Source organism: Mesoplodon bidens (genome assembly GCF_964165515.1).
Source record: "Mesoplodon bidens genome assembly, chromosome: 4".
NCBI lineage: Eukaryota > Metazoa > Chordata > Mammalia > Artiodactyla > Ziphiidae > Mesoplodon > Mesoplodon bidens.
Window position 1 is genome coordinate 1,074,313 of NC_138160.1, and position 24,231 is coordinate 1,098,543.

The following is a 24,231-nucleotide window of genomic DNA, read 5'->3' on the forward strand; positions in this document are numbered from 1 at the left end:
AAGTGACCCGCCCGCCGGCGCCGGCGCTTCCGGGTCAGGGGGCGGGACGCTGCGCGCGGCAAGTTCGAAGCGCGGGCGCGGCGGAGGGCTGAGGCAGCTACGGTGGCGGCTGCGTGGGGCGAGAGGCGGCGGCGGCCGCGGTCCGGCTCGTTCCTCTCGGCTCCCGGCGGCGGCGCCATGGACGAGGCCGTGGGCGACCTGAAGCAGGCGCTGCCCTGCGTGGCCGAGGCGCCGACCGTCCATGTGGAGGTCCACCAGCGGAGCGGCAGGTGAGCCGGGCCCCGAGCCGACCGCGGCGCAACCCCGACCTGACAACACCCGACCTTGACCCGGCCCCCCGAGCCTGACCCCGACCAGATCCCGCCCTGACAGGAGCCGACTCCGATCCCGAGGCGGACTGCGGCCCGGCCCCGGCCGAGCCAGGGAACGCCGGGCTCTGGGACGGCCGGTCGCAGGAGCTCCGAGTCTGGGGAAACGGCCCTGACCCCGCACCCTCGCCCGCAGTCCCGATCCCCGGCGAACCCTGTCTGGCCTCGGTGGGCGGGGAGGGGCCGGGGGTGCCGGTGGCGGGTGACTGGCCCCTGCGCGCGGCGGGAGGGGGGGCTCTAGGTGCAGCCGAAGGGTCTGCGAGGTCTGGGAAGCAGCGGGCAGGGGGCTGAAGGGGGACCGCAGCTCACGGCCTCGTCGCCCGCCGCCGCAGCTGTGGGGCTTCCAGTCTCCGCTAATCACAGCCCTGTCACTGCGGCTGCGCTTTGCGGGCGTCACGGTGGGCCTCGCGTTGTCCAGCACAGCTCCAGCGTAGTGACTGACCTCCAGGAGCCCAGGGTGGCACGGGCTCTTGCCGTCGCCCCTTCTTCGGATGGGGACCTGGGGCTCAGAGCCCTTGGGCGGCTTCCCCAGGTCACGAGGAGTCCGCGCAGGTCTGCTCCCCAGGCAGGCCCTCCCGCCTGCCCTCTTCACTGCTGCACTTTTCCCTGTTCCGTCTGTTTTTTTTTTTTTTTTTTTTTTTTTAAATCACTGATTGTTAAAATGTTGGTTTTGGGCTTCCCTGGTGGCGCAGTGGTTGAGAGTCCGCCTGCCGATACAGGGGACACGGGTTCGTGTCCCGGTCCGGGAGGATCCCACGTGCTGCAGAGCGGCTGGGCCCGTGAGCCATGGCCGCTGAGCCTGCGCGTCCGGAGCCTGTGCTCCGCCACGGGAGAGGCCACAACAGTGAGAGGCCTGCGTACTGCAAAAAAAAAAAAAAAAGTTGGGTTTTAACTCAGACCTGACTTACATGTTTTGTTTGTTTTCCTAGCACCGCAAAAAGAGAAGATCTAAAGCTGAGTGTTAGAAAGCTTCTCAGCAGGCACAATATTGTGTTTGGTGATTACACGTGGACTGAGTTTGATGAGCCTTTTCTGACCAGAAATGTGCAGTCTGTGTCCATTGTTGACACGGAATTAAAGGCTAAAGATCCGCAGGTAACTTACTAATTCTCAGTGGCCCCGTGAACGTGCACTTGCTGTTTTGAGGGTGTGTCGTGTAGATTTATCTGATGTTTCCTTCTCATCGCAGCCCATTGATTTGAGCATGTGCACTATTGCACTTCACATCTTCCAGCTGAATGAAGATGGCCCCAGCAGTGAAAATTTGGAGGAAGAGACAGAAAATATAATTGCGGCAAACCATTGGATGCTGCCTGCAGGTACCTGGGACAGTAACAGTAGGCAGAGCATGCCAAGAATGGGAGGTCGGAGGGTGGCACACGCCTTGGCTTGTCGAGGAGATTTTGTCCGCTGTGTAGAATTTTAGAATGTTTTATCTGCTATGAAATAGAAAGTATATCATGACAGAGAAAGGTAGAAATTTCCAGTATGAACCTATTTGGATGGATCCCTCAAGGACAGTGCTAATGGAGAATTACACTGCTGCTCTTCTTTCCTGCCCAGCTGGTCAGTCCTGCTGGACCACTCCTTTCTCCTGCCTTCTCGATGCTCCTCTGTGAACTTTGCCGATGGGGTCTAGCAGGCAGAATCCTGCTTCTAATCCAGGTTAGGCTTGATGTCCTAACGACTAGAATAGACCCGCCGCTTGGCCCTGCCGGAATGTCGGCTCGTGGGGAGAGTGGTGGGTTCAGGGTCTGTGCTTGTGTCCGAGCATAGGTCCCCAAAGACAGGTGCGCAGAATAATATGACAAAGAGGTTAATTATCTATCCAAAGCCACGTGCGACTGCCATTTGTTCAACGTCTTTAATTTTAAGAACAATTTAAAAAGTTTAGCTTCCCTGTAACCAGAATTTTAGCTTACCGCGTGTGGAGCAGTGGAGGGCATCAGCGGCTCGGGGCAGACCTAACCAGTAGGTACAAGGCTTCCTTTCCTAAAATTAGGTTTTTGTTTTATTCTCTCAGTTGAATTCCATGGGCTTTGGGACAGCCTGGTGTATGATGTGGAAGTCAAATCTCACGTGAGTTGTGCATTTTTCCCAAAAGACCCCATTATTTGAAGTAGAATCATTATTGTGTCACTCTCTAGCACTCCTTGACTCAGATGGGCTTTTGTGAACACTGCTTACCGGCAGCCCATGTCCTGGATTTCTGTCCTGTGGGATTGCTCCTGAGTGGAGCTGCCCTCCGGGGAGTTCCCCTTGGGAGAAGGGGGAGTGTTGGGAGGGTGAAGACCACTTGCTCTGGGTCACACGCTTGGTGTGACCAAGCACGTGCACATGGTCACTCCCGTGGGCTGAGGGGCAGACTCAGCAGGTGGGCAGGTCTGAGCAGGTACCAACGTGTCTGAAGCCCCTTCAAGGGGAAGAGTCCTGCACACTGGGGGGACACTAGGGGTCTGTCCCCACCGCCCCTCATCACCCCAGGCTCCTCTAGGCGGCCACAGTGGACCGCAGAGCCCTGGCTGTTCTTTCAGTGAATGTGCCGTGTGCTGCTCCACTGCTGTGTCCCAGAGGAAGGAGCTCACTCTTACTTGGCGTGTCCCTCAGTTGTTTTGTGTGTCGTTGGCATTTTAAATAAAAGTGATCTTTGTGTTCCCCTTTTATCCTTAAAGCAGTAACAGCCAGCGCTTGTCCTCTTATATCTCAAGTTACCGTCCGAGTTGAAAGCCTGTAGGTGTCTGGCAAGTGTCTGGCCATGGCAGTCTCTGAAGACTCCCGTCGCTCTGCTCGTTTAAGGCACGTTCAGCGGAACCTTTGCCTTGCTGGGGACTTTATCTGCATTTTTCCTTTCTCCACGCAGCTCCTTGACTATGTGATGACAACCTTACTGTTTTCAGACAAGAATGTCGACAGCAATCTCATCACCTGGAACCGGGTGGTGCTGCTTCACGGTAAAGCACTACAGCTTTGTTTGACAGGATAAACTGCGTGAAATCAGGCTTTTACTTGTGCCTTTGTCCTTCTGCGAGGAGTTGCAGCTCCTTTTTTCTGGTGGGGCCAGAGTTGTCCTAGACCGTCCTCCTCTGTGAAGCCAGTCGGGCTCCCGCTCTCTGGGCTTTGGTTACTTGACCCTTCATTTGGCAGCCACCTGATTATGCCTTGTGACTTTTTATACTATTATTAAACTTTTCAAATAACTGCCTTATTTCCCGATTGATTGTGGACTCCTTAGGATAGCAGTTGCCTTGTATTTCTTCATAGTGTCCTTAGAGCTTCCCTTGATGGGTAATAAACTGCAAAAGCCACACTTTACAGGACTCTGTCTAGTTCTTGGAGGAGAATACTGGGTTTTCTTTCTTAATGTCCCTGGAGAGAAAAGAATCGAGAGAAAAACCCCAATTTTAGTGAAGTAGGACTATAATTAAAAGGGTAATTAGTCTCTTTATACAATAAAGATTGTAGGCTTGTATACAACTTAAAGAAAACAATGTCTTTTAAATAGCACATATTCTGGCAGATTGTCTTAATACCAGGGTCAGTGTAGGCAATCAAGAGGCGTTTTAACTAGTGCAGTACATCCCTTCCATTTAGAATTGGTTGTATATTTACTCTTAAACTATGGAAAATGCAGAAAATCAGAGTTGAACGTGTCAGCATTTTCTATGGGATGGGTTCATGCTTCCACATCAGTTACCTCAGAGTTCCTGCAAAACTCTGTGCTAAGTGACACACACACAGGGCACAAGCCCTCGCCTTACGGCTCTCCCTGTGTAGCGTGGGGTTCGAGCCCACGTCCAGGTAACTGGAGTGAAAGATGGTGGTTCCTTGGTGGTTCCTTGCTCCAGAAAGAGCACACGTCAGTGCCTTCAGGGGCCTGATGGCTACCAGGAAAGGTGTGTTTGACTTTTGAAAGGTGGATTTTCGTAATCAGTGGATTTCATAGAGGATGTGTGGGGACGAGGAGGATGTCAGTGAAGATATGGACAAAGAAACGTGGAGCGGATTGTGGGCCATACTTGGTATACTTGTTGCTGTTTTCTAGCATTTACACCGCTAGGAGATTTCTTTGTAAGTTCATAAGCGGTACTTGTGGTAATAACATTCGTAGCATTGAAGTCTGTTCGTTATCTTATATCCTGTGGATGATGCAACTACTGTTGTTTAAGAAATTTGTTATAGCGCTAACTTAAAAACATATTTGCTTGCATTTTGTTCCAGGTCCTCCAGGAACTGGAAAAACATCCCTGTGTAAAGCTTTAGCCCAGAAATTGACCATCAGACTCTCAAGCAGGTAACTTCGGTAATTTGAGAGAGGAGAGCCACAGAAGTGGGTTTGCTGGGTTTTCAGTTATAACAACAGAAACTGTTTTTATTTTTAAATCATTTCACATGAATAGTAGGTCTGTGCCTTTCAAGGTAAATTAATGAATCCCTCTGTACTCAGCATTGTCTTGAGTTAGGATTCCAGTCTTTTTAAGTGTGTTGGGACTTGCTTTATGACCAGCGCGTGGTCTCTCCTGGTGACTGTCCCACCACGTGCCCTGAGAACGTGTTTCTGCTGCTGTTGGGTCGGCTGTCCCATGCGTGCCAGCTCAGGGTGCTGCTGTCCATGCTGATCGTCTGTCTGCTGGCCTGTCACTTCCTGGGAGGACTGTCCAGGCCTAGCGCTGGGTGTGTCTGTTCCTCCTTGAGTTTTCTCAGTTTTGGGGTTTATAGTTTTATCACATTTGGGGAATATTTGGCTGTTATCTTTTCAACTAATTCCCCTGCTCTCTGCATTTGTTTACGTGTTAGACTGCCTGATATTGTCCCACAGGCCACTGATGTGCTCTTATGTTTTTTTCAGGTTTTTGAAATTTTCTGTCTGTGTTTCATTTTGTATAGTTTTCTGCAGTATACGATCTGTCAGTGAAATTTTCGTTTCTGATAGTGTATTTTTCTTTGGAGATTCTGTTTGGTTCCTTTTATACTTGCATTTCTTGTCCCATTGTATTCTTGGTAAATCCTTGGGTAAGTGTATGATAGCTGTCTTATGCTCTGTCTACCAAGTCCATTGTCATTATCATCTGGGTCTGGTTACGGGACACGTGTTTCTGCTTCTTGGCGTGTCAGGTAATTTTTGATTGAATGCGGACGTTATGATTTCAAGCGTCTGGATTCTGTGGTCTGTCTACAATGACTGCTGGGTTTTGTTCTGGCAGGCGTTTGTGTACTTGTCTTTGGTGTGATCCTTTTGAGGTCTCTTTTTAAGCTTTGTTCGAGAGGCGTCTCGATGTGGTCTAGGCTTAACCCTCAGGTGGGGCCCTTCTCGGGTCTCAGTTGAGCCCCTGAATGAGCAGCGAATACTCTGCACCTTGGCTGTTGGGGCCTTGAACACTCCCGGCCTGTGAGCGCCAAGGTTTCCCTACTCAGACACACCACATATCCAGGAAAGACTCCAGGGCCTCGTGATGGTTTCTGGAGCTTTATTCCTGTGTATCGCCCTCCTCTCTGGAACCCTGCTCTGTAGCATCCAGACACCTCAGGCTCCTTGAACTCTGGCCTCTGTCTCCTCGACTCAGCCTGATGGCCACTCTTCCTGGGTCCCCCCCACGGTCACTGTTGGAAGGTGCTCCAGGCAGGAAGTCAGGGCGGTCGCGCTCGCCCCATTGCCCTCCTCTCGGGTCACAGTCCTCTGGAGCTGTTGTCCAGTGCCTGTCACAGACGTTGTTTCATTTGTTCTGACTGGTTTTCCAGTTGGTTAAGGCAGAAGGTAAATATGATCCCTGTTGATCCCGTATGACTAGAAGAGGAAATCCTGTGAGATTTACTTTTAAATCTATTTTGTTTTCAAAAATGTCTTATAAGTAGGGAAATTGCTTTATTTCAACCCTTTTTTTTATGTTTAGTAACTTGGCCTTGGGCTTTACATAGTGAAATGCATCTGTGTTTTGAAGACCTCTTAAGGGCAGTTTCCTAAGCCACCAGAGGGGGAGGTGTTATTACAAGAAATGTGACTTTTCCAGTACAAAGATCTGGAAATCTGTACTTATTTTGTGGCAGAAAGAAGCCTTAGCAAGGCTCTTTCGCCCACTTCACTTAATAATCAAAATGCTTTATAATTAATTTTGTTCAACAGTCAACCCGATATGTATTCATTAGGTTGTCTGTCTCCCCCTTCTCCTATTTTGTTAAACAGAATTAGTAAATGGTCTTTTTTAACTGGAAAATTAATGATACTATTTAAAAGTAATTCTTTTTCTTCTGTGGACTTTTGACATGAAAGAAACTGTGAAGAGGACCTGGGAGTTAGCTTTTCTCGGGCCTGTTTCCTGTTCAATTTTAGTCAGAACTAAGTGCATCCAGATCTCTTGCCACCTCCTTGGTGGATGGAGTGTTAGTGCTGGATTTCAGTCAGTATGTGTTCAGGTTCCCTTTTGAGCTTTCCAGGGCTCTAGGTTTGCAGGAAGTAATTTTATGCTGGAAAACAGATTGTCACATTCTTTACGGTTTTGTGGAAGGAGGAAAAAATGTTCCGCTCTGGCCAAAAAATTTTTCATGCTTGTGTTTTGATTTGTTTGCTGTGTTAGTGCAGGTAATGCTTTTTCAATATGGAAGTGTAAATTATAAGTAGGTTTAAAATGAGAGGGATTTTTTGGGCTTCCCTGGTGGCGCAGTGGTTGAGAGTCCGCCTGCCGATGCAGGGGACACGGGTTCGTGCCCCGGTCTGGGAGGATCCCACGTGCCGCGGAGCGGCTGGGCCCGTGAGCCATGGCTGTTGAGCCTGCGCGTCCGGAGCCTGTGCTCCGCAACGGGAGAGGCCACAACAGTGAGAGGCCCGCGTACCGCAAAAAAAAAAAATAAATAAATAAAATAAAATAAAATGAGAGGGATTTTGTTCTTGTTTTAATTCAAATGAAGATACTGTTCCGCTCGAGAAACTTAATTTGCTGCATCTATAGAACCATTGACGTTGATGCATCTCGTTAGACTTTTCATAGTTTTTCGTATATAGCTTGCGAGGGAGCCCAGTCCTGTGTCAGTGGCTGTAATGATGTAACAAAGCAGCCATTCTCAACCTACTGGGCATTCGAGAGATGTCGCATTAACAGGTGGAGGTGGCTGCTGCCGGGGAGGCTGCCGGGCTGATTTGTAACAATTGCTGTGACTCTTTTTTTCCTGTCTTAGGTACCAGTATGGCCAGTTAATTGAAATAAACAGCCACAGTCTCTTCTCTAAGTGGTTTTCAGAAGTAAGTGTTAGTACTAATTCCAGTTCTCTGGATTGTCAGCCATGCAGCTGAAAAGTTGTCCTGTAGATTAGGCAAACTTTCTCCTCCAAAAGCTTTAGGAGAGAAAGAAGTGAAATGGGAAAGTGAACAAGGGGCTAACTTTGTGGTCAGAGAAAACTTGCAGAGCTCAGCGGTAACTTGGAAATAGTGTGAGGCCTGAGAGGACCCTCTGCCCGTCACATCCAGACCTCTGACTGGCTAGGACAGGAAGGTCAGTGTAAGCTTAGGAGGGAAGGGTCTGCCTTCTCACGGGGCGGCACCCCTCAGCTGCGCGTGCGCTTGGGGCTTGAGCCTCGGTCACCACCTGTGAACTGAGGGACTCCAACCACGTGATGTCACAGGCGCCCCTCACCTCTGAAAGGCTCTGCCGCAGGCACCTGTGTCAGGAGGTCCCCCTGGTGGGTGGTGAGTGGGGACAGGGAGTGCCCATAAGGGGTGCACCGGGCCAGTTAGCACACGAGACCCAGGCTGTCCTGGTCATGAGGACAACTGGGAAGGGAAAGGAGGGAAGACAGGTGGGCCAAGGTGCGAGTCACCCGAGCCATGCATCCCTGGCCCACGAAGCCAGGAGGGAGGACATCTGGGTTCTCTGCAGACTGGCTTCTCTGGTTCAGGGAGTTTTCCGAGGGGCCGTCAGGAGACGGTGGGCTTGTGTGGCCACCTGGGGTCAGAGCGAAGCCAGGTGGGGACAGTGGACACGTGTGCACCAGGCAGCTTGATGAGTGCAAGTGGATAATAAAGAGTGATTTGCTTCCAGAGTGGCAAGCTGGTAACTAGGATGTTCCAGAAGATTCAGGACTTAATTGATGACAAAGATGCTCTGGTGTTTGTGCTGATTGACGAGGTACGTGTGTTCAGACGTTAAACCTGTGACTGGATGAGGCTCAAGACTGAGCGGCCTCGTAACTTGCTGGGGCGCCGCCAGCCCCGCATGGGTCCAGCCTCCGCAGGCTCCGTGTCCTGCAGTCCTTGCCCCTTGGGCGTCCCTCTCGTCAGGCGCAGGGTGCCCCTGTGCACGCTCACACCTGCGTCTGCCCAGCTGACAGCGCCCCGTTGCTTTGTCCCTACAGGTGGAGAGCCTGACGGCCGCCCGCAACGCCTGCAGGGCGGGTGCCGAGCCTTCGGACGCCATCCGCGTCGTCAACGCCGTGTTGACCCAGATCGATCAGATCAAAAGGTAACGCTGTGCACGGCGGGCTTGCCTGAGAAGCACGGACACCGCTCCGCCTTACTCCCAGCTTTTTTAGCTAAGAAGGTACCTGGCACTGAGTGTGGGCTCTGTCTCCTCCACATTTGAGGCAGCTTGTGCTAAATGCACGTTTTAGAAATTAAGTATTTTTTGCTTTATTAAAGTATTAAAAATACAAAACAAACCTGGGGTGTGGGGAGGATGTGTGTCCTGCAGAGAAGCATAAATGTAGTGTCTGAGTCAGTGCCAGCAGGACCCGGTGTCGGTGGCCGTTGAAGGGCCGGCACTGGGCAGGTGGGGCACCAGCTGCTCGCCCTTCACGGGGCCGGGTTCGTGTGTCCGCAGCCCAGCCTTGCAGCCCAGGCCTGTGGCCAGTGTGCCCAAAGCCGGTCCAGCTCTGGGGGCGGCTCCTGACTCACGAGAAGCTCCATCTGCTCTGTGCGGTCTCCCGCCAGCCCCTCGGGGTTCTCCCGTTGCTCCCCACGTGCCGCGCTCAGAAGGGGGTCTGCTGAGTGGGGTGCCGTGAACTACACTGTGCTATGTCGGACGTAATTACCGTGGCCGTCACAGTGTTCTTCACGGCGGGGAACATCTTCAGTGTCTGTTGGCGTCGGCTGCAGGCGTCCCTTGCTTGTCCTGCAAGCGAACTTCGTGTGAGGTGCAGGCCCTCTCGTCTCCCCCGGCTCACCCCGCCGCCCCACTCTTCGGTCTGGTCTTTCCCCCTGCCGCTGCCCCCTCGTCCACCCCAGCGCTTAGTGTGGAGCCGTCCTCGGCATTCGGCCCCCGGGCCCCTCCCTCTCTCCGCTCTCCTGACCGCTCCGCTTCTGCTGCCAGCGTCGCCCCGGCGTCTCTGGGCGGGGGAGGGGCCTGCACTCCCGCCCTGCTCACGGTTCTGGTGGGCAGGTCTCCACCGAAGACCTGTACGTCCACACGGTCCCCGGCCCTCGTTCGCCCAAGAAACCCCAACTCCCTGCGGTTGCCATTGCACCGATGGCCTTGCTGCACACCCACTGCTCAGGCAGAAGATGGGCCCCGGACCACCCCCGTCACTCCGGGAGGACTGGAGACCGGGGCTCTGGTTTGTCTCTCACCCCGTCACCTCACGCTGCCTCTGTGCGGGTCTGACCGTTTGTGAAAAGCCCGAGCCCCGGACGAGGGTCCCAGCGGCGTGTGTGCGCCCTCTGCGCAGCCTGGGCTCACCAGCCTCCTGGCCCGTGTGCCCGCTTCACCCCGGGCTCACCCTGCTCACCCTGCAGAGGGCTGTGTACCTATATATGGCCGTGCCCAGGCAGGCGGGAGTGTAGGTGCTGGGGGCTCGGGGGCGCGTGCAGAGGTGAGGGGTTCGCCGTGGGTGGAAGGCAGGGGGATGTCAAGCAGGGGCCCGGGAGAGCTTTCCGGGAGGCAGGGGAGCGACCAGGGCACGGCCCGGGGAGGGTCTGCTGTGTTGCAGCCAGGAGAGCCTGGCAGGAGTTGGGGGTCAGGCAGGAGCTCAAGGCGCAGGGCTTTGGAAGGCCTCGCGGGCAGGTGTGCGGAGGGGGCGTGTAGCCGGCTGAAGGGCGCTGGCTGAATGCCCGGGACCTTGGTGGCCGTCTGTCCTGACGCTCCTCGTGTTGGGTCAGGTGTGGTTGAGTCCCTCCGGCATGGGGTGACCGGTCCCCACCTCTCTGTCCGCAGGCACTCCAACGTGGTGATCCTGACCACGTCCAACATCACGGAGAAGATCGACGTGGCCTTTGTGGACAGAGCTGACATCAGGCAGTACATTGGGCCGCCCTCCGCAGCAGCCATCTTCAGAATCTACCTCTCCTGCCTGGAAGAACTGATGAGGGTACCTTGGTTTTTTTCTCTCTCTACTAATCAGTAGGTTTCTTATGCTTTCTTAACTTGCTGATGGAGCCTAATATATCTGGTTCCAATATGGAATGAGGTCTCTCAACCTGACATCAATCATCTCCTGAGATTGAAGGTTACAGTTGTTGGGGACTTCCCTGGTGGTGCAGTGGTTAAGGCTCCGTGTTTCCACTGCATGGGGTGAGGGGTCAATCCCTGGTCGGGGAGCTAAAATCCCACGGGCCATGTGGTGAGGCCAAAAAAAAAAAAAAGAGAGAAAGCTACAGTTGTTGTATCTGCAGGTTGAGCGAATAGTCGAAATCACAGACACTGGTCCAGTGTTTTGCCGATCACCACGGTGGTTTGATCTCCTGATCTGCAGGTGCCGAGTGCATAGGGGTGGGTGTGGGCCCGTCCCGGACCTCACGGCCTTTGCAAGTGACCTGCTCTCTGGGCCTCGATTTCCTCCCCTGAAAGAGGAAGAACAGTAGTGGTCCTGGTTCACAGGGAGGTCACTGGACTGGAGGTCGTAGTTCCCAGGGAGGTCGTCGGCTGCAGTGTTTGCGGCCCCAGGTTCTGCCGTCAGCGCGAGCGTGGCGGCAGCGAGTGCGTCCACGTTCACGGTCTGTCCCTCGCGAGTCAGTCTAAGGGCCTGCGTGTGCCCGTGGCAGCCAACAAACGGGGATTTATACAGCGATCGCCAGGCTGGCATCCTTGTAACCGGCTGGGGGATGGGACCACTGCCTGCACCACGGAGTGGGGGCCCCAGCGTCCTCACAGGGGTGACCCGGCCTCTGTGACGGGGACGGGAGCTGGTATCCGCCCCGGCTGCGCTGTCCCGGGCCCTTCTGCCTTCCCGCGCCATGGGGGGCGGGGTGGGGCGTGGGGCTTTGACGTGATGCCGCCGTTCAGGAGCCTGCGTGGTGGCGGATCCGCTGGAGGCCCCGGGTGCCTTCCCAGGGTGCCGCGTCGCGCTGTGCTGCGAGTCCAGGGTCCGCCCTGAGGTTTCGCCAGGCGTTCGGACGTTTTCTGGGAGCCGGGTGCCGGTTGTTTCTTAGACGGTTTATGGGAAATGAAGACATTCCGATGTGGCGGAGGTTTGGCCAGCCCTGAAGGCTGTCGGCGCGGGACTGTGATCCTGCGCCGTCGGGAGCCTGCTGGACGGCTCGAGTCCCTGGGGCGAAGGCCGCGGGAGCCTGAGCGAGTGTCACGCAGTCGGGTGGGAAGGTCAGAACACACCCAGCACAGACCCTGTTGCTTAGTTTTACCTGCGACCCCCACCAGCGCTCCTAAATGTGCAGCCAGACCTCTCGTTTCTCCTCTCGTGGCCTCTGAATCAGATGGCGTGGCAGTGGCAGCGTGGCAGCCTGACAGTTCAGCACGGGTGCTTGGGAAGGAGCGTCCCACGTGCAGACACGTGGTCTGGCAGGTGGACTCTAGGACCTGGGTCCACGGTCAGTTAGAGGCTGTCTGTCATTCCACCAAATGAGAGTCTTGATTTTAAGACAGTGAACAGAGACCCTCCTTGAAAGGCCGGCCGAGTCCGGCTCCAGGGCCCAGCGGTCCATTGTGGGATGTGACGCATGGTTGAAACTGAATATCAGGCTGGACTCAACGCCTCTGAGTTCCTCTGCACGTGACACGTGCTGAGGACGTGTTTTGCCCACAGCAGCAGAAGAGGCTGCGCCGCTGTGGTTTCTGAGACATGTTTTGCTGTCTGTATTCTTGCCTTTGTTAGAAGAAGCGGGGCTGTGTGAGAGAGTTGCTTCCTGGGGCCCGTGCAGGTCCAGCGGCCCTACTTGGATTTCTGAGATGTGACGTGGAGCGTGTCTGCCGTCTAGGTGCTGTCCCTGTTGCTGACCCTCCCTCTGTCCCCACAGTGTCAGATCATATACCCTCGCCAGCAGCTGCTGACCCTCCGTGAGCTGGAGATGATTGGCTTCATTGAAAACAACGTGTCCAAGTTGAGCCTCCTTCTGAGTGAAATTTCAAGGTGAGCACTGACCTCACTTTTGTACCCAAGAGAAGCCCGTTTGCTTTGGGATTGGCGGGGAGGTCGTCGTTATTGCCTGCGGCAGCCGGGGTGGTAGTCTGGGGTCAGACGGCACGGGCTTGATCCCGAGGCATCGCACACGCGCCAGAAGCCCCCCAGCCTCCCCGACCCTGGGCTCCTGGACAGGAGGGTAGAAGGCAGCTGCCCTCCTGCTTCCTGGACGTGACAGTGGACCATGAACAAGGTGCTGCCCGGGCATCTGGAAAGATGTGCAGATGAAGGCTCTCTTTGACGCGTTACTGATTTCGTAAGCGGTATCTGTTAGACTTTTACAAATTGGCAAGAAAATAAAATGGAGGCTTTTGCTTTGATAAGCAAACAGTTAAACAATTAGGGCACTAGGCTTGGTGCTTTGGGAAATAAAGGAAAGTGGTCCAGCTGCCTGGGCACCGAGGGCCACGTGACACGTGAGCATCGAGAGTCGTGGGCGCGCCTGCCCGAGGCCCAGGCTCGTGGTGCGCTGTCAGGTTCTCCGACGGCCTTGGGGATCGAGGGAAGCTGGGGGACGGAGCGGAGCCCCAAGGGACCGTTAGAATTTGCATCAACTGGAGAGAAATCGGAAGGCTGTGGGCGCCCTTCGGGGGCTGCGCTGCAGACACCAGCTGCTGGCGCTGGCGGGGCCTGGGGGGTGGAGGCACTCCCTGCTGGAGAGATTTAGTTCAAGTGGCTGAGGTGAGACAGCCGAGGGCAGTGCCGAGACTTGGGCAGAAGTTCACCAGGACGTGAACCAGCCCGGTTCCCGGGGGAGACCTCGTGGCCAGCCATGTGCCCACCTCGCTGTGCTCCTTGTGAGGCCGTGGGTGGCGTCAGGACCCTGTCCTGGCCCCCCTCGAGGGGCTCTGGGGGAGGGACGTGCAGGGTCTAGTCCTGAAACATGCAGCGGTCCGGTGGAGTTGACGCCCCGAGTGTGGTCCTGTTCACAGGAAGAGTGAGGGCCTCAGCGGCCGTGTCCTGAGAAAACTCCCTTTCCTGGCTCACGCCCTGTACATCCAGGTGAGTCCCCGTCCGAGCTCCGCCCCCGGGCCCTGGTCCACTGCCGCCCACTCCGTCCAGCAGGGTGTGACCTCGCTGACAGTCCCACTTGCCACCATTGGGGTCTCTGCCTCATTTCACGTTTCTAAAGCGACGGGCTCCTGGGGCAGTGGGAGGAGGTGGCCGTGTGCCTGCTCACCCCTCGCTGGCACATCGAGAGCTCACGTGCAGGCCCTCCCTGCCTCCTCGGAGGTGCTTGTGCCTGGGGCCGGGGGCGGGGGTGGTGCCGGGTGGCCCCTCCGAGGACGAGAACACACATGATGCCGTCTGTCTTTCCAGGCCCCCACCATCACCATCGAGGGCTTCCTCCAGGCCCTGTCTCTGGCCGTGGACAAGCAGTTTGAGGACAGAAAGAAGCTCTCGTCGTGCGTGTGACCTGGCGTCCCCGTCTGCGTTCTCGTTGAGCACACAGCAAGGAGGCGACAGGCTTCTCTCACAGCAGCGGCCGCCCCGGGAATCTCCGAGCCCGTGGCTGAGCCTTGCTGGCCAGAAACCCACAGGCTGGTGTTGTTCAAGAAGCGTGTTATATTTACGTATTTTTAAACGTGTGTTAGAAGACAAACAGCCTGTCGTTTTCTCTGTTTTAGAAGACGATCATCTGAGCTCTGTGTCTCTTTGTAAAGAACTGTCTAGATGTCCTTACTCTAGCCTGGCTCCGGTTGATTGGGCCCAAAATGCCGACAAATTTTGTTTCAAAAAGATGACTAAGTAAGTTTTATAGAAGCGAAGCAGAAACTACATTGCCTTAAATAAGAATGTAATCATAGCATTAAAAGAAAAGTACACGTCACTCAAGGCAAGGCAGCATTTGCTTCTTGCCGTGAGCTTGTTCTGTTTAGTGCAGACATTTTGGAGACGGATGAATAAGAAAAACCCATTCCTATGTTAATAGAAATTGAGGAGAAAATTCTAGGGCAGGCGCTCTTCTCAGTAAGCAGACAGGCTCCATTTGCGGGGGAAGAGCGGCTGACGCGGGGCGAGCCTCCCTGGTGTCCCGCGCAGGCCGTCGTTACGGGGACGTTACGGGGACGTTTCCCGGTCAGTCACGGCTCAAATGCAGATTGACGTTAACAGGTGTAAAATAAATTGGCCAATAATTGATGTATTCCACAGAATATTGTGTTTGTTGGTTTCATCTCATGCTAAAATAAATTTCACGTTAGTGTTTCGTATATACTTTTAAAAGAACACGTTACCTTTTGTCACAGAACTTCTTAAGTATTAAAATTGTTTTTCCAAAATTTTCTCATTTTGATTCTCTTATCACTCTCAAATGCTTTGAGTTTTATTTTAAAATTACTCACACGATTACTTGACTTTTAGCCTGTTTTACGCCTTGAGGTGAAGGTGCATCGTCTGCAAGTGGCTGTGCAGCCCCGGGAGGCCCAGGGTCAGGGCTGGGCTGGGGGTGGGAGGACCCGAGTTTCCGCCCCTGGGCCGTCGGCCGTGCTTGGCTCCGGTCAGATCCAGGACTAGAGCGACTGCGGCCCTGGGGCCGGGGCCTGGCTCTGTGGTCTCCTCAAGACCCTGAAATAGGGTGAAAGTGGTGTCTGTGGGCCCTGGGGTCAGAAGAGGGGAGGGGGTGCTCCACGCTCCAGGGTTGCTACTGAAGTGCCCAGCGTCCAGGTGTCCAGATGGGAGGAGAGGGGAGCACGAGGGCAGCGGGGGAGGGAAGCCCCGAGAGGGACGGCGGCGGGGCCGGCAACACAGGTCTGAATGGGCTCCACTGGGCCGTTTCCCAGAACGCGGGTATGTCTGACGCCACCGCCTCTGGGCACCAGGGGGCAGCGCTGCTCCGCGGGACGGACAGCAGGGGCTCCGGGTTCAGCCAGGGCCCCGGGGGCGGGGCGAGAGTGGTCAGCAGAGACGGCCAGCCTTGCCCCGCGCTCCTGTTCAGGCCCTGTGGCCTCCTCCCCCGCCGCCGTGTGTGCCCGTGCCCACGGGACATCGGCACCCGCATGCCAGCCAGGTGGGGGCGGGAACACGGATGCTCCGCGCCCATCCTGCCTTCTCAGGCCCCAGCTCACTCGGGGGGAGCGGGCCAGGCCCCCCAAGCACAGGACGCAGACCCCGGGCGCCTCACCGGGCGCAGGCTGTCGTGGGCACGTTCTGGGCCGGGCCCTGGGGCCAGGGTGGGTCCGCGCGGCCGACCCCCTGGGGGCAGGTTCCTGTGCGGCCCAGTGAGCCCGCCGGACACGGCGCCCGCTGGCCAGGCCTCTCCTGAGCCCCCCGCCTGGCGCGCAGGGCTCCGGCCCGACCCCTCAGCCGGGAGGGGCGCCCTGCGGGAGAGGCCGCGGACACGGGGTGGGACGGAGCAGAACTTCCCGGGCAGGATGACCTGGAGGACGAGGCGACGGGGATCGGGGATGGCGAGGGCAAGTCTCACGGTCACGCCACCGAGGAGCCAGGCGCTGAGCTGAGGGCGCCGTGGCCGCAGCCCCTCCACCCGGCTTGGAGGTGACACCTCGCAGAAAGGCCCAGGAGCAAGCTGACGACGGTGGCTCCGCCCGCCCAGCCTGGAGGCCCTTCTGTGGAGGCCAGTGGTTCCTGCCCGAGGGCCCGTGACTCGAGCGAAGCGGTGCCCCAGGGTGGTGGCTCCTGTCACCATGGCAACGCGGTGGCAGCCTCTCTCCGCGGGCTGAAGTGTCCTTCGTGATGGGGAGGTGGGTTTTCCGTCCCCTGAGTTCTGATTTCCGACTCAAACTTCCTCCCTCGACCATCTGGTTACTGTTCAGGACAGGAAATATTTTGTTCTCAGTCCCCTTGTATCATTCAGAACTGGAACCTTCTTTCTCTCTCACCTGAGCTGTCACTTACGGATGGAAACCTTTATTCTCTATCATCTCCAGATTTATCTACTCTGACCGGAAACCTTCCTTTTCTCTAACGTGAGTTATCCTTTGTTCCTGAAAGCTTCTTTGTCTATAATCTGAGTTCGCATCTGTTATTGGAAAACTTCCTCCTCTATCAATCACCTCAGTTAGAATTTAAGACAAGACAGTTTCTTCCCCTGTCACCCGAGTCATTATTACCGACTGGAAACCTTCCTCCTCTATCCCCCGACGTCATCACAACGCGAAGCCTCTTTTCTCTTTCAGAGAATCATCCCTTCTGAGGGGAATCCTTTCTTTCTGTATCACTTGGGTTGTCTGTGTCGGCAAACTACCTTCTCAGTGGCTCGATGTGCCTCTGTGACAAGCGGTCTTCTGTCTGGAGCACCTGAGTTACGATTTATGATCAGGAAACTTCTTTCTGCGTCACCCGACTTGGGTTTTATGACTGGAAAGGTTTTCTGTCGCCTGAGTGACCATTTATGACTAGAAACTTCTCCCTGTGTCACGGAAGTTACCGCTTAGGGCTGGAGACCGTATTTATGTCTCCTGATTTAGCATTTGTGACTGGAGGTCATCTCCTTCTACCCCCGGTGTTGTCACTTATGACTGGAAACCGTCTTTCACCATCACCTGAGCTGTCATTCCTGACTGGAAACTCTTCTTTTTTACTAGTTTTGAGCAACAACCTTCAGTTTTGCCACCTGAGTTGTCATTTGTGACTGTTACCCTTCTTCCTCTGGCACCCGAACCCTCGTTTACGACAGGACGTCTTCTGTCCTGACACCTGAGTCATCACATGAGGCTGGAACATTTCCTTCTCTGTGACCCTGTTACCTTCGTGACGGACGGGCTCCTTTTTTTTTTTTTTTTTTTTTTCCCCAAGCGTGCACTGGTTTATTGACCATGGACGGTCTTCTTTTTCTGTGATCCGAGTTATCGTCTGTGATGGAAACCTTTTTTTTTTATAATGTTGGTTACCATTTATGACTGGAAACCTTCTTTCTCCATAATGTATAACTGGTACCTTGTCTCTTCATCACCTGACATCATTCAGGCCTGGAAACCTTCCTTCTCTCTCACCTGAGTTATCATTTATGAGTGAAACCTTTTTCCTCTGTCACCTGAACTATCACTAATTATTGGAAACCTTTCTTTTTCTGTCTTAGCTATGCCTAGAAACCTTTTCTCTATCGCCTTACTTCTCTATTTTGACTAGGAACCTTCTTTCCGTATCACCTGAATGATTATTTATGACTGGAGCCCTTTCTGTCTCTATAATATAAGCCTTCATTTGTGATTCAAAACCGTCCTCTCTAGCTTATGAATTATTATCTATAACTGGAAGTGTTCTTTCCTATTACCTGAGTTACAAGTTTTGACTGAACACATTTCATTTTCTCTCACCTGAGTCTCTCTATCGCCTGAGTTATTATTTACAACTGGAAACACTCTTCCTCTATCATATGATTTATCTTTTATGACCTGAATCATTCTTTCTCTGTCACCCGAGTAATCAGTTATAACTGGAAACCTTGCCTGTCTCATACTAGTGACCATTTGTGACTGGAAATCTTCTTTCTCTATTTCCTGAATTATCATTTATAACAAACTGCTTCTCTGTCGCCCAAATTATCACTTATGGCTGGAAAACCTTTTCCTTCGTCAGATTTATCCTTTATGCGTAGGAACCCTCTCCATATCACCTGGTATCGTCATCTTTCTCTATCGTGTGTTTTCTCCTTCATGACGGAGTTTTCCCTTCTCAATCGCTTCACTTATTGTTTATGACACAAAACCTCCTCCCCTGTCTCCTGAGTTATCATGTAAGACTGGAAAACTTCTTTCTTTTTGACCTTAGTTTTCATTTATGAGTGGAATTCTTTTTCAATCTCTTGATTATCATTTATGATGGAACCATTTTTTTTCTGTGACCATGGTTGTTATTTATGACTAGATACTCCTTAGTTGTAAGCATCTCCTTAGTTACAAGTTATGACTGGAAATTTTTGTTCCTTATCTGCTGAGTTACCATGAGTGACTGGAAACATTTTTCTCTGTCTGATCTGAGTTATCAGTTATAGCTAGAAATCTTATTTTTTATAAACTGATTTATGACTTGTGACAGGAAATCTTCGTTCTCCGTTACCTGACATTACTTATGACTGGAAGCCTTCTTTTTCTATTACTGAAATATCGTTTACATCTAGAAAACGTCTATCTATCTCTATCACCTATTTTCATTTATGACTGGAACCTTCTCTCTATCCCCCAAGTTATCACTTATGACTGGAAACCTGCTTTTTTCTAACACTTGAGTAATCATTTGTGATTGGGAAACTTTTTTCTCCGTGGATTATCATTTATGACTGAATACCTTTCTTTGTCTAGCACCTACTTTATAATTTATAAAAGGAAATCTTTCCTATCACCTGATTTCTAATTCATGATTGAAAACCTTTTTCCTTTATCACCTGTCTTCACATTTATGATAGGAACCTGCTTTCTCTAGTGCTTGGGTTACCGCCATGACTGGAAATGTATCCGCCACCTGAGCTGTTGTTTATTTACTGAAACACTTTTGGTCCCTGTCACATTAGTTATCATTTATGCCTGGAAACGTGATCTCTGTCACCTGAGTTAACCATTTTGGGCTGGAAATCTGTCTCTCTTTACCATCTGAGTTATTCTTCACGATTGGCACGCTTCTCCTCTATCAGCTGTGTTGCCCTTTTGACTGGAAACCTTGTATTCCATCACCTGAATATCTCTTATGACAGGAAAGCTTTCTCTATCACCTTCCTTATGATTTGTGACTAGAACCCTGTTCCTAACACCCAAGTTACCACTTATGACTGGAAACCTCTGCTTCTGAATTATCTGTGACTGCAACCTTTCCCTCAAACATCTGAATGATCATCTCTGAAGTAATATTTTCTTTCTCTATCACCTTGGGTATAATTTATGACTTCAAACCTTACTTCCGTATCTACTGAGTACTTATCTTTGACTGGAAACCTTCTTTCTCTACAGCTGCCTTATCAGTTCTGACCGAAAACACGTTCACCTGGGGTCATGTTCCCCCGTGATCACGTTCCCCCGTAACTCTGTCCCCCTGTGATCACGTTCCCCCGTAACTCTGTCCCTCTGTGATTTAGTTCCCCCGTAACTCTGTCCCCCTGTGATCACGTTCCCCCGTAACTCTGTCCCCCTGTGATCACGTTCCCCCGTAACTCTGTCCCCCTGTGATTTAGTTCCCCTGTAACTCTGTCCCCCTGTGATTTAGTTCCCCTGTAACTCTGTCCCCCTGTGATTATGTTTCCCTGGGACTGTGTTCCCCCCTCTGTCCGGTTCCACCACGTTTCTCCATGAGGCTGCGAGGCTGGTGCTGGGACGCAGTTGGGCAGGTGTCCCTGGCTCCGGGCTGTGCTGCCCTGCGTGGGCTCTGAGCACCCCTCTGCCCTCGTCGGGTGGCCTGAACCCCAAAGGCTCTCTTCACGTCACCAGCACTTTTGCTGTTTGGGCAGGTGCCAGGCCTGCCACCATCCTGCTCCGATTTCTCTGAGGACGTTTATTATGTGCTTTTTAAGTTCACCCTCCAGCTGTCCCGCCTCATCTGCCTCTGTGGGCCACGGGCGTGTCCTTGGCTTTATCAGGGCTGCCCTCCTTGGCTGTGCTCCCAGCTGTCCACGTGGGGCTGGCAGGGATGGGGCGACATCCCTGCAGGCTCAGCTCCCAGCACCCACTCCCAGCTGCACAGAGGGGTCACGTCGGACGTGGGGACAAAGTGCGGGGGTGAGGTCTGGCGTCGTGCCGGCCCCCAGGCCCCACGGGGAGGCGAGGGCAGGACCCTCGGAAGCCCCGGCCCAGGGTGGCCCCTGTGTCTCCCTCTCACCCCCCACTCCTGGCAAACCTAGTGCAGTGGGCGTGATGGAGCTTGGTGGGGGGGAAGCCTGGATAACATATTAAACGTATCTAGCGGAGGAAGATGTGGCTTTTGAGCTGAAATAACCCGTCTGGGGCTGCCGGCCAGAAAGAGCCGGAGCTGGGCTTGGATCCCGGGGAGCTGCCCCTGGGGAGAGTGGAGGACAATCAGGTCCCCCTGGACCCCTCTCTGGGCTCATCTCTGAGAGAGAAGCTTTCTTCCTCCCTTTTGTCATTTTTAACACCCTCTGAGTCCAAGTCCTGGGGTTGCATGCGTCCTGGGGTTGGTAGTGTGGCGGAGACCGAGGCTGCTTCTCAGGCACCCCTGCCACTCGCCTCCTGTCCAGGCCCTGTGAGGCGGCCACACTCACTGCAGGCCCCACTGTGCACACAGACGCTGGGGTGGGGTGGGGGCACTGCGGCCAGGGTGACTCGTCACCACCCCCCTTAAGCTCACAACAGCCCCAAAGGCATCTCAGCTCCTCCAACAGCCTGGGGGGTGGGGGCCGCACCAGCCGCTCCGCATGGGCCTGTCATGGCAGAAGGTCCGGAGTCGGGAACCAGATTTTCTCTGGGCAGAGACCTCAGCACCTCATCTCTATCCAGTGCTCTTCAGACTTTAAAAAATCCACGAGGACTTCCCTGGTGGCGCAGTGGTTAAGAATCCATCTGCCAATGCAGGGGACATGGGTTCAAGCCCTGGTCCAGGAAGATCCCACATGCTGCAGAGCAGCTGAGCCCGTGCGCCACAACTACTGAGCCCACATGCCTAGAGCGCGTGCTCCACAGCAAGAGAAGCCCCTGCTCCCGCAACTAGAGAAAGCCTGCGTGCAGCAATGAGGACCCAATGCAGCCAAAAAAAAAAAAAAAAAAAAAAAATCCACGAAACTTCTTCAAGAGAAGTCTTACCTGGAAGCCCCATCTGTGAATGAAATGAAACAAAGCTTCCCGGCTGGCGGAGCAAGGGGGAGCTGGGCCCTGCACTGGCGCTGTGTTCCCCACTTCGGGCCTCCCCGGGGTGGACCCTCTGCACTGTGTCTGCGGCCCGGCCCCCCTGCAAACTGCTCCCCTGGAAGGACGAATTCCTTCTCTGGCTCTGGGTGGGTGATAAGAAGGCAGGGCTGGGAGGGGAACTGGTTCCAGGAAAACCATTCAGTGGTCGGCTTCCTGGAGAGGCTGGCATCTGAGCTCTCGGGAGCTTTGCAATTCTTGCATCACGTCGAGGGGGAAACAGAGGCAGTTTGGGATTGCTGGGCCCTCGGCCCCATGCCCTGGTCCCCCTGGGCAGGCGGGAGAGTTGCTAAGGCTCAGCCACTGAGACCCCAGGCCCCAGGATCCACCGGCACAGGCTCTCCTGGAGGCGATGCTGCAGAGAAGTACCTGAGCTTCACAGGGAGTTCAGGCTGCTGAACAGGGGGGTCCCAGGGGCCGACTCAGCCAGGCGGGAACCCTCTGAAAAGGGGCGAGGTCAGAGGATGGCTGTGCCACAGGAACGAGACCTCTGGGCCAGGGACAGCCACCATGTGGGCCCACAAGGACCCGGAGTGATAGTGACCTGCCCCGGGGCAGGGGTCACGTCCCATGGCTGCGCTAGGGCCAAGGGGTGGCACCAGCCAGCCCGCCCAGGTTAGAGGCTCACAGGTCGTGACCTGTGTTTCGTCTGACTCGGAATTTTCCTTTCATGACAATGCTGGTCCAAGGCGGGGCTGGAACCCTGCTTCCCTGCGGTCAGCCCTCCTGGCTGTATGGGGCCCCTGAGCAGGTGGTCAGGACGCCCCCGAACCTGTGGTCTTCCAGAGGCCAGGGATCCTGGCGGCCACCTGGCAGTGGGATCAAAGCAGGAGGAAGCAGCAGTCTTGACTGGCAGTTAGAACATCTTTCTTTTGCAGGTTTACAAAGACGGGACCGTGTGGACGCAAGTCAAAGGGTGACACACAGCGTGAGCTCAGGTGTCAGGCAGTGCGAGCTCTAGGCCGGGGTCAGGGCACAGACCTGGGGCCCGGCTGGGGCAGTGAGGGCTGGGCGGATGCTCTCCGGCCCTGCTGAAGCCGAGCGGGGGGAACCACGGATCCTCACCCAGACGCCCCGCTGCCACGGGACCACAGGGCCTTGACTGCCAAGGGGTCTGACTGGACCCTTGTCAGCCTCCACCCTCCCCTCAACTCGACCCACGAGTATATTGGTGGCGGGGTCTGGGGTCACAATTCAGCCTGTCGCCAGGACACTCCTCAGAGGCTGGAGACCAGGCGGTGGTTCAAGGGGACACGGCAGCTGGCAGCTGAGGCCGTAGCTCCAGGGGTCGTGGTCCTCCGATGGTACGGGAGGTGCCAGCCTCGTGGGCTCCCGCTCCGGCCCTCGGGGAAGAGGACAGCAGCCCCCGCCAGCCGAGAGTGTGTCTCCTCTTTGTTTCTGCAAAGGCGCGAGGGTGGACCTGGCCTCATGCGCCCACGTTTCCTGTCTCCTGCTCGGACCCGAACGTGGAAAGTGCGGGATGGAAAACCCGCCCCTGGCGTCTGTGAAACGCTAACCGCGCCGCAGCCGTCGGTGGGGTGCTTGGGCGCGTCTGGCCCAGCGCGCAGTCAGTCAGTGCGAAGCAGGACGGACGGACGAGCTTCAGATCACCTGGGGCCTGGCAGGTGCCCTGTGCGGGCGGGGGGCTCCTGGGGAAGTGGCCGTGCCACTCCTGTCCTGGAGAGACAGCTGCTCGGGAGACGTGACCGCGAGGAAAGCAAACGGGGCTGCTCTGAGGCCCCCTCCTCCCCCCGCCGCCGGCCCGCACTCCCGCGCCCTGCGAGCCGAGCGCCACCACTGTCCCTCCGGCCCCTGCTGACCCAGGAGCGGCCACCTTGCTGCATCAGGGAACCCGCGCTCCTGAGAGCAGGCTCCCGTTTCCAGCTGTACGGTTCTGAACCCTCTTCCTCTGAACAAATCCCAGAGGACCTTTCAAACTGAACGGGAGTCACCCTCCTGGAAGGCTTGCCTTCTGGTCCTGGTTCAGTGTTGACTGAAGTGAGGGTGTCGCCCGGGGTTCCTCCGAGTCCCGGGGAGACCGGCGTCTGGGCCGTGACCGTCTCACACTGGGTTTGCTGGCTGCCCTGAAGCTGCCTGTCCCCCAGGCTCTGCGTCTGGACCAGGGCAACCTTGACGTGGACAAGTGAGGGTCACAGCCACTGCCGGGCCCGGCAGCCGACGGGGGAGATGCAGAGGGAGGTGAAGTGCAGGGCCCGGGGCCTGGGTGCGGCTTGAGGAGCTGGGAAAGGTCCTTACGGTGGTGGGGCCAACGTGTGGCCCTGCCCACACGGTGCTCACGCAGCTTGACTCACCCACTGGTGCCAAAGGCCGGAGCCTGTCCAGGAGGATGGGTCTGGGCCGGACAGCCGTCAGCATCAAACGCCCACAGACGGGCTCTGAGTCTTTACTGCACCCCAAAGGGACCCCGGTGGGTCTGAGTCCCACCTTCATACACAGACACACACAGAGACATACACATGTAGACACACACAGACATAGACACACAGACACAGAGACACACATATAGACACACACACACCTAGACACACGTGCTTTGCAGTCTCATCATTCGTGTCGTGAACACATGTCCAGCAGGCTCCTGACGGGGTCTTGACATGCACACGGCCAGTTCACTGCTTTGCACCGAGAACACAGGCCATGGGTGGGACGTGGAGAAGGTTCCTCCTGCGTCACCAGGTGCAGCCCACTCTGGGTCGAGCCCT

General features: G+C 54.9%; 1 protein-coding gene across 1 annotated transcript; it reads left to right on the forward strand.

Moving 5' to 3' along the window:
• Positions 1 to 45: 45 nt before the first annotated feature.
• On the forward strand, positions 46 to 14,983 carry TRIP13 (thyroid hormone receptor interactor 13). Its single transcript, XM_081231947.1, has 13 exons — positions 46 to 269; positions 1,298 to 1,463; positions 1,558 to 1,687; positions 2,392 to 2,447; positions 3,229 to 3,319; positions 4,587 to 4,659; positions 7,536 to 7,599; positions 8,396 to 8,482; positions 8,709 to 8,815; positions 10,502 to 10,655; positions 12,538 to 12,650; positions 13,634 to 13,703; positions 14,022 to 14,983. Exons 1-13 carry the CDS (start codon positions 178 to 180, stop codon positions 14,115 to 14,117), a joined length of 1,299 nt encoding a protein of 432 aa, XP_081088073.1. The 5' UTR covers positions 46 to 177; the 3' UTR covers positions 14,118 to 14,983.
• Positions 14,984 to 24,231: the final 9,248 nt, after the last annotated feature.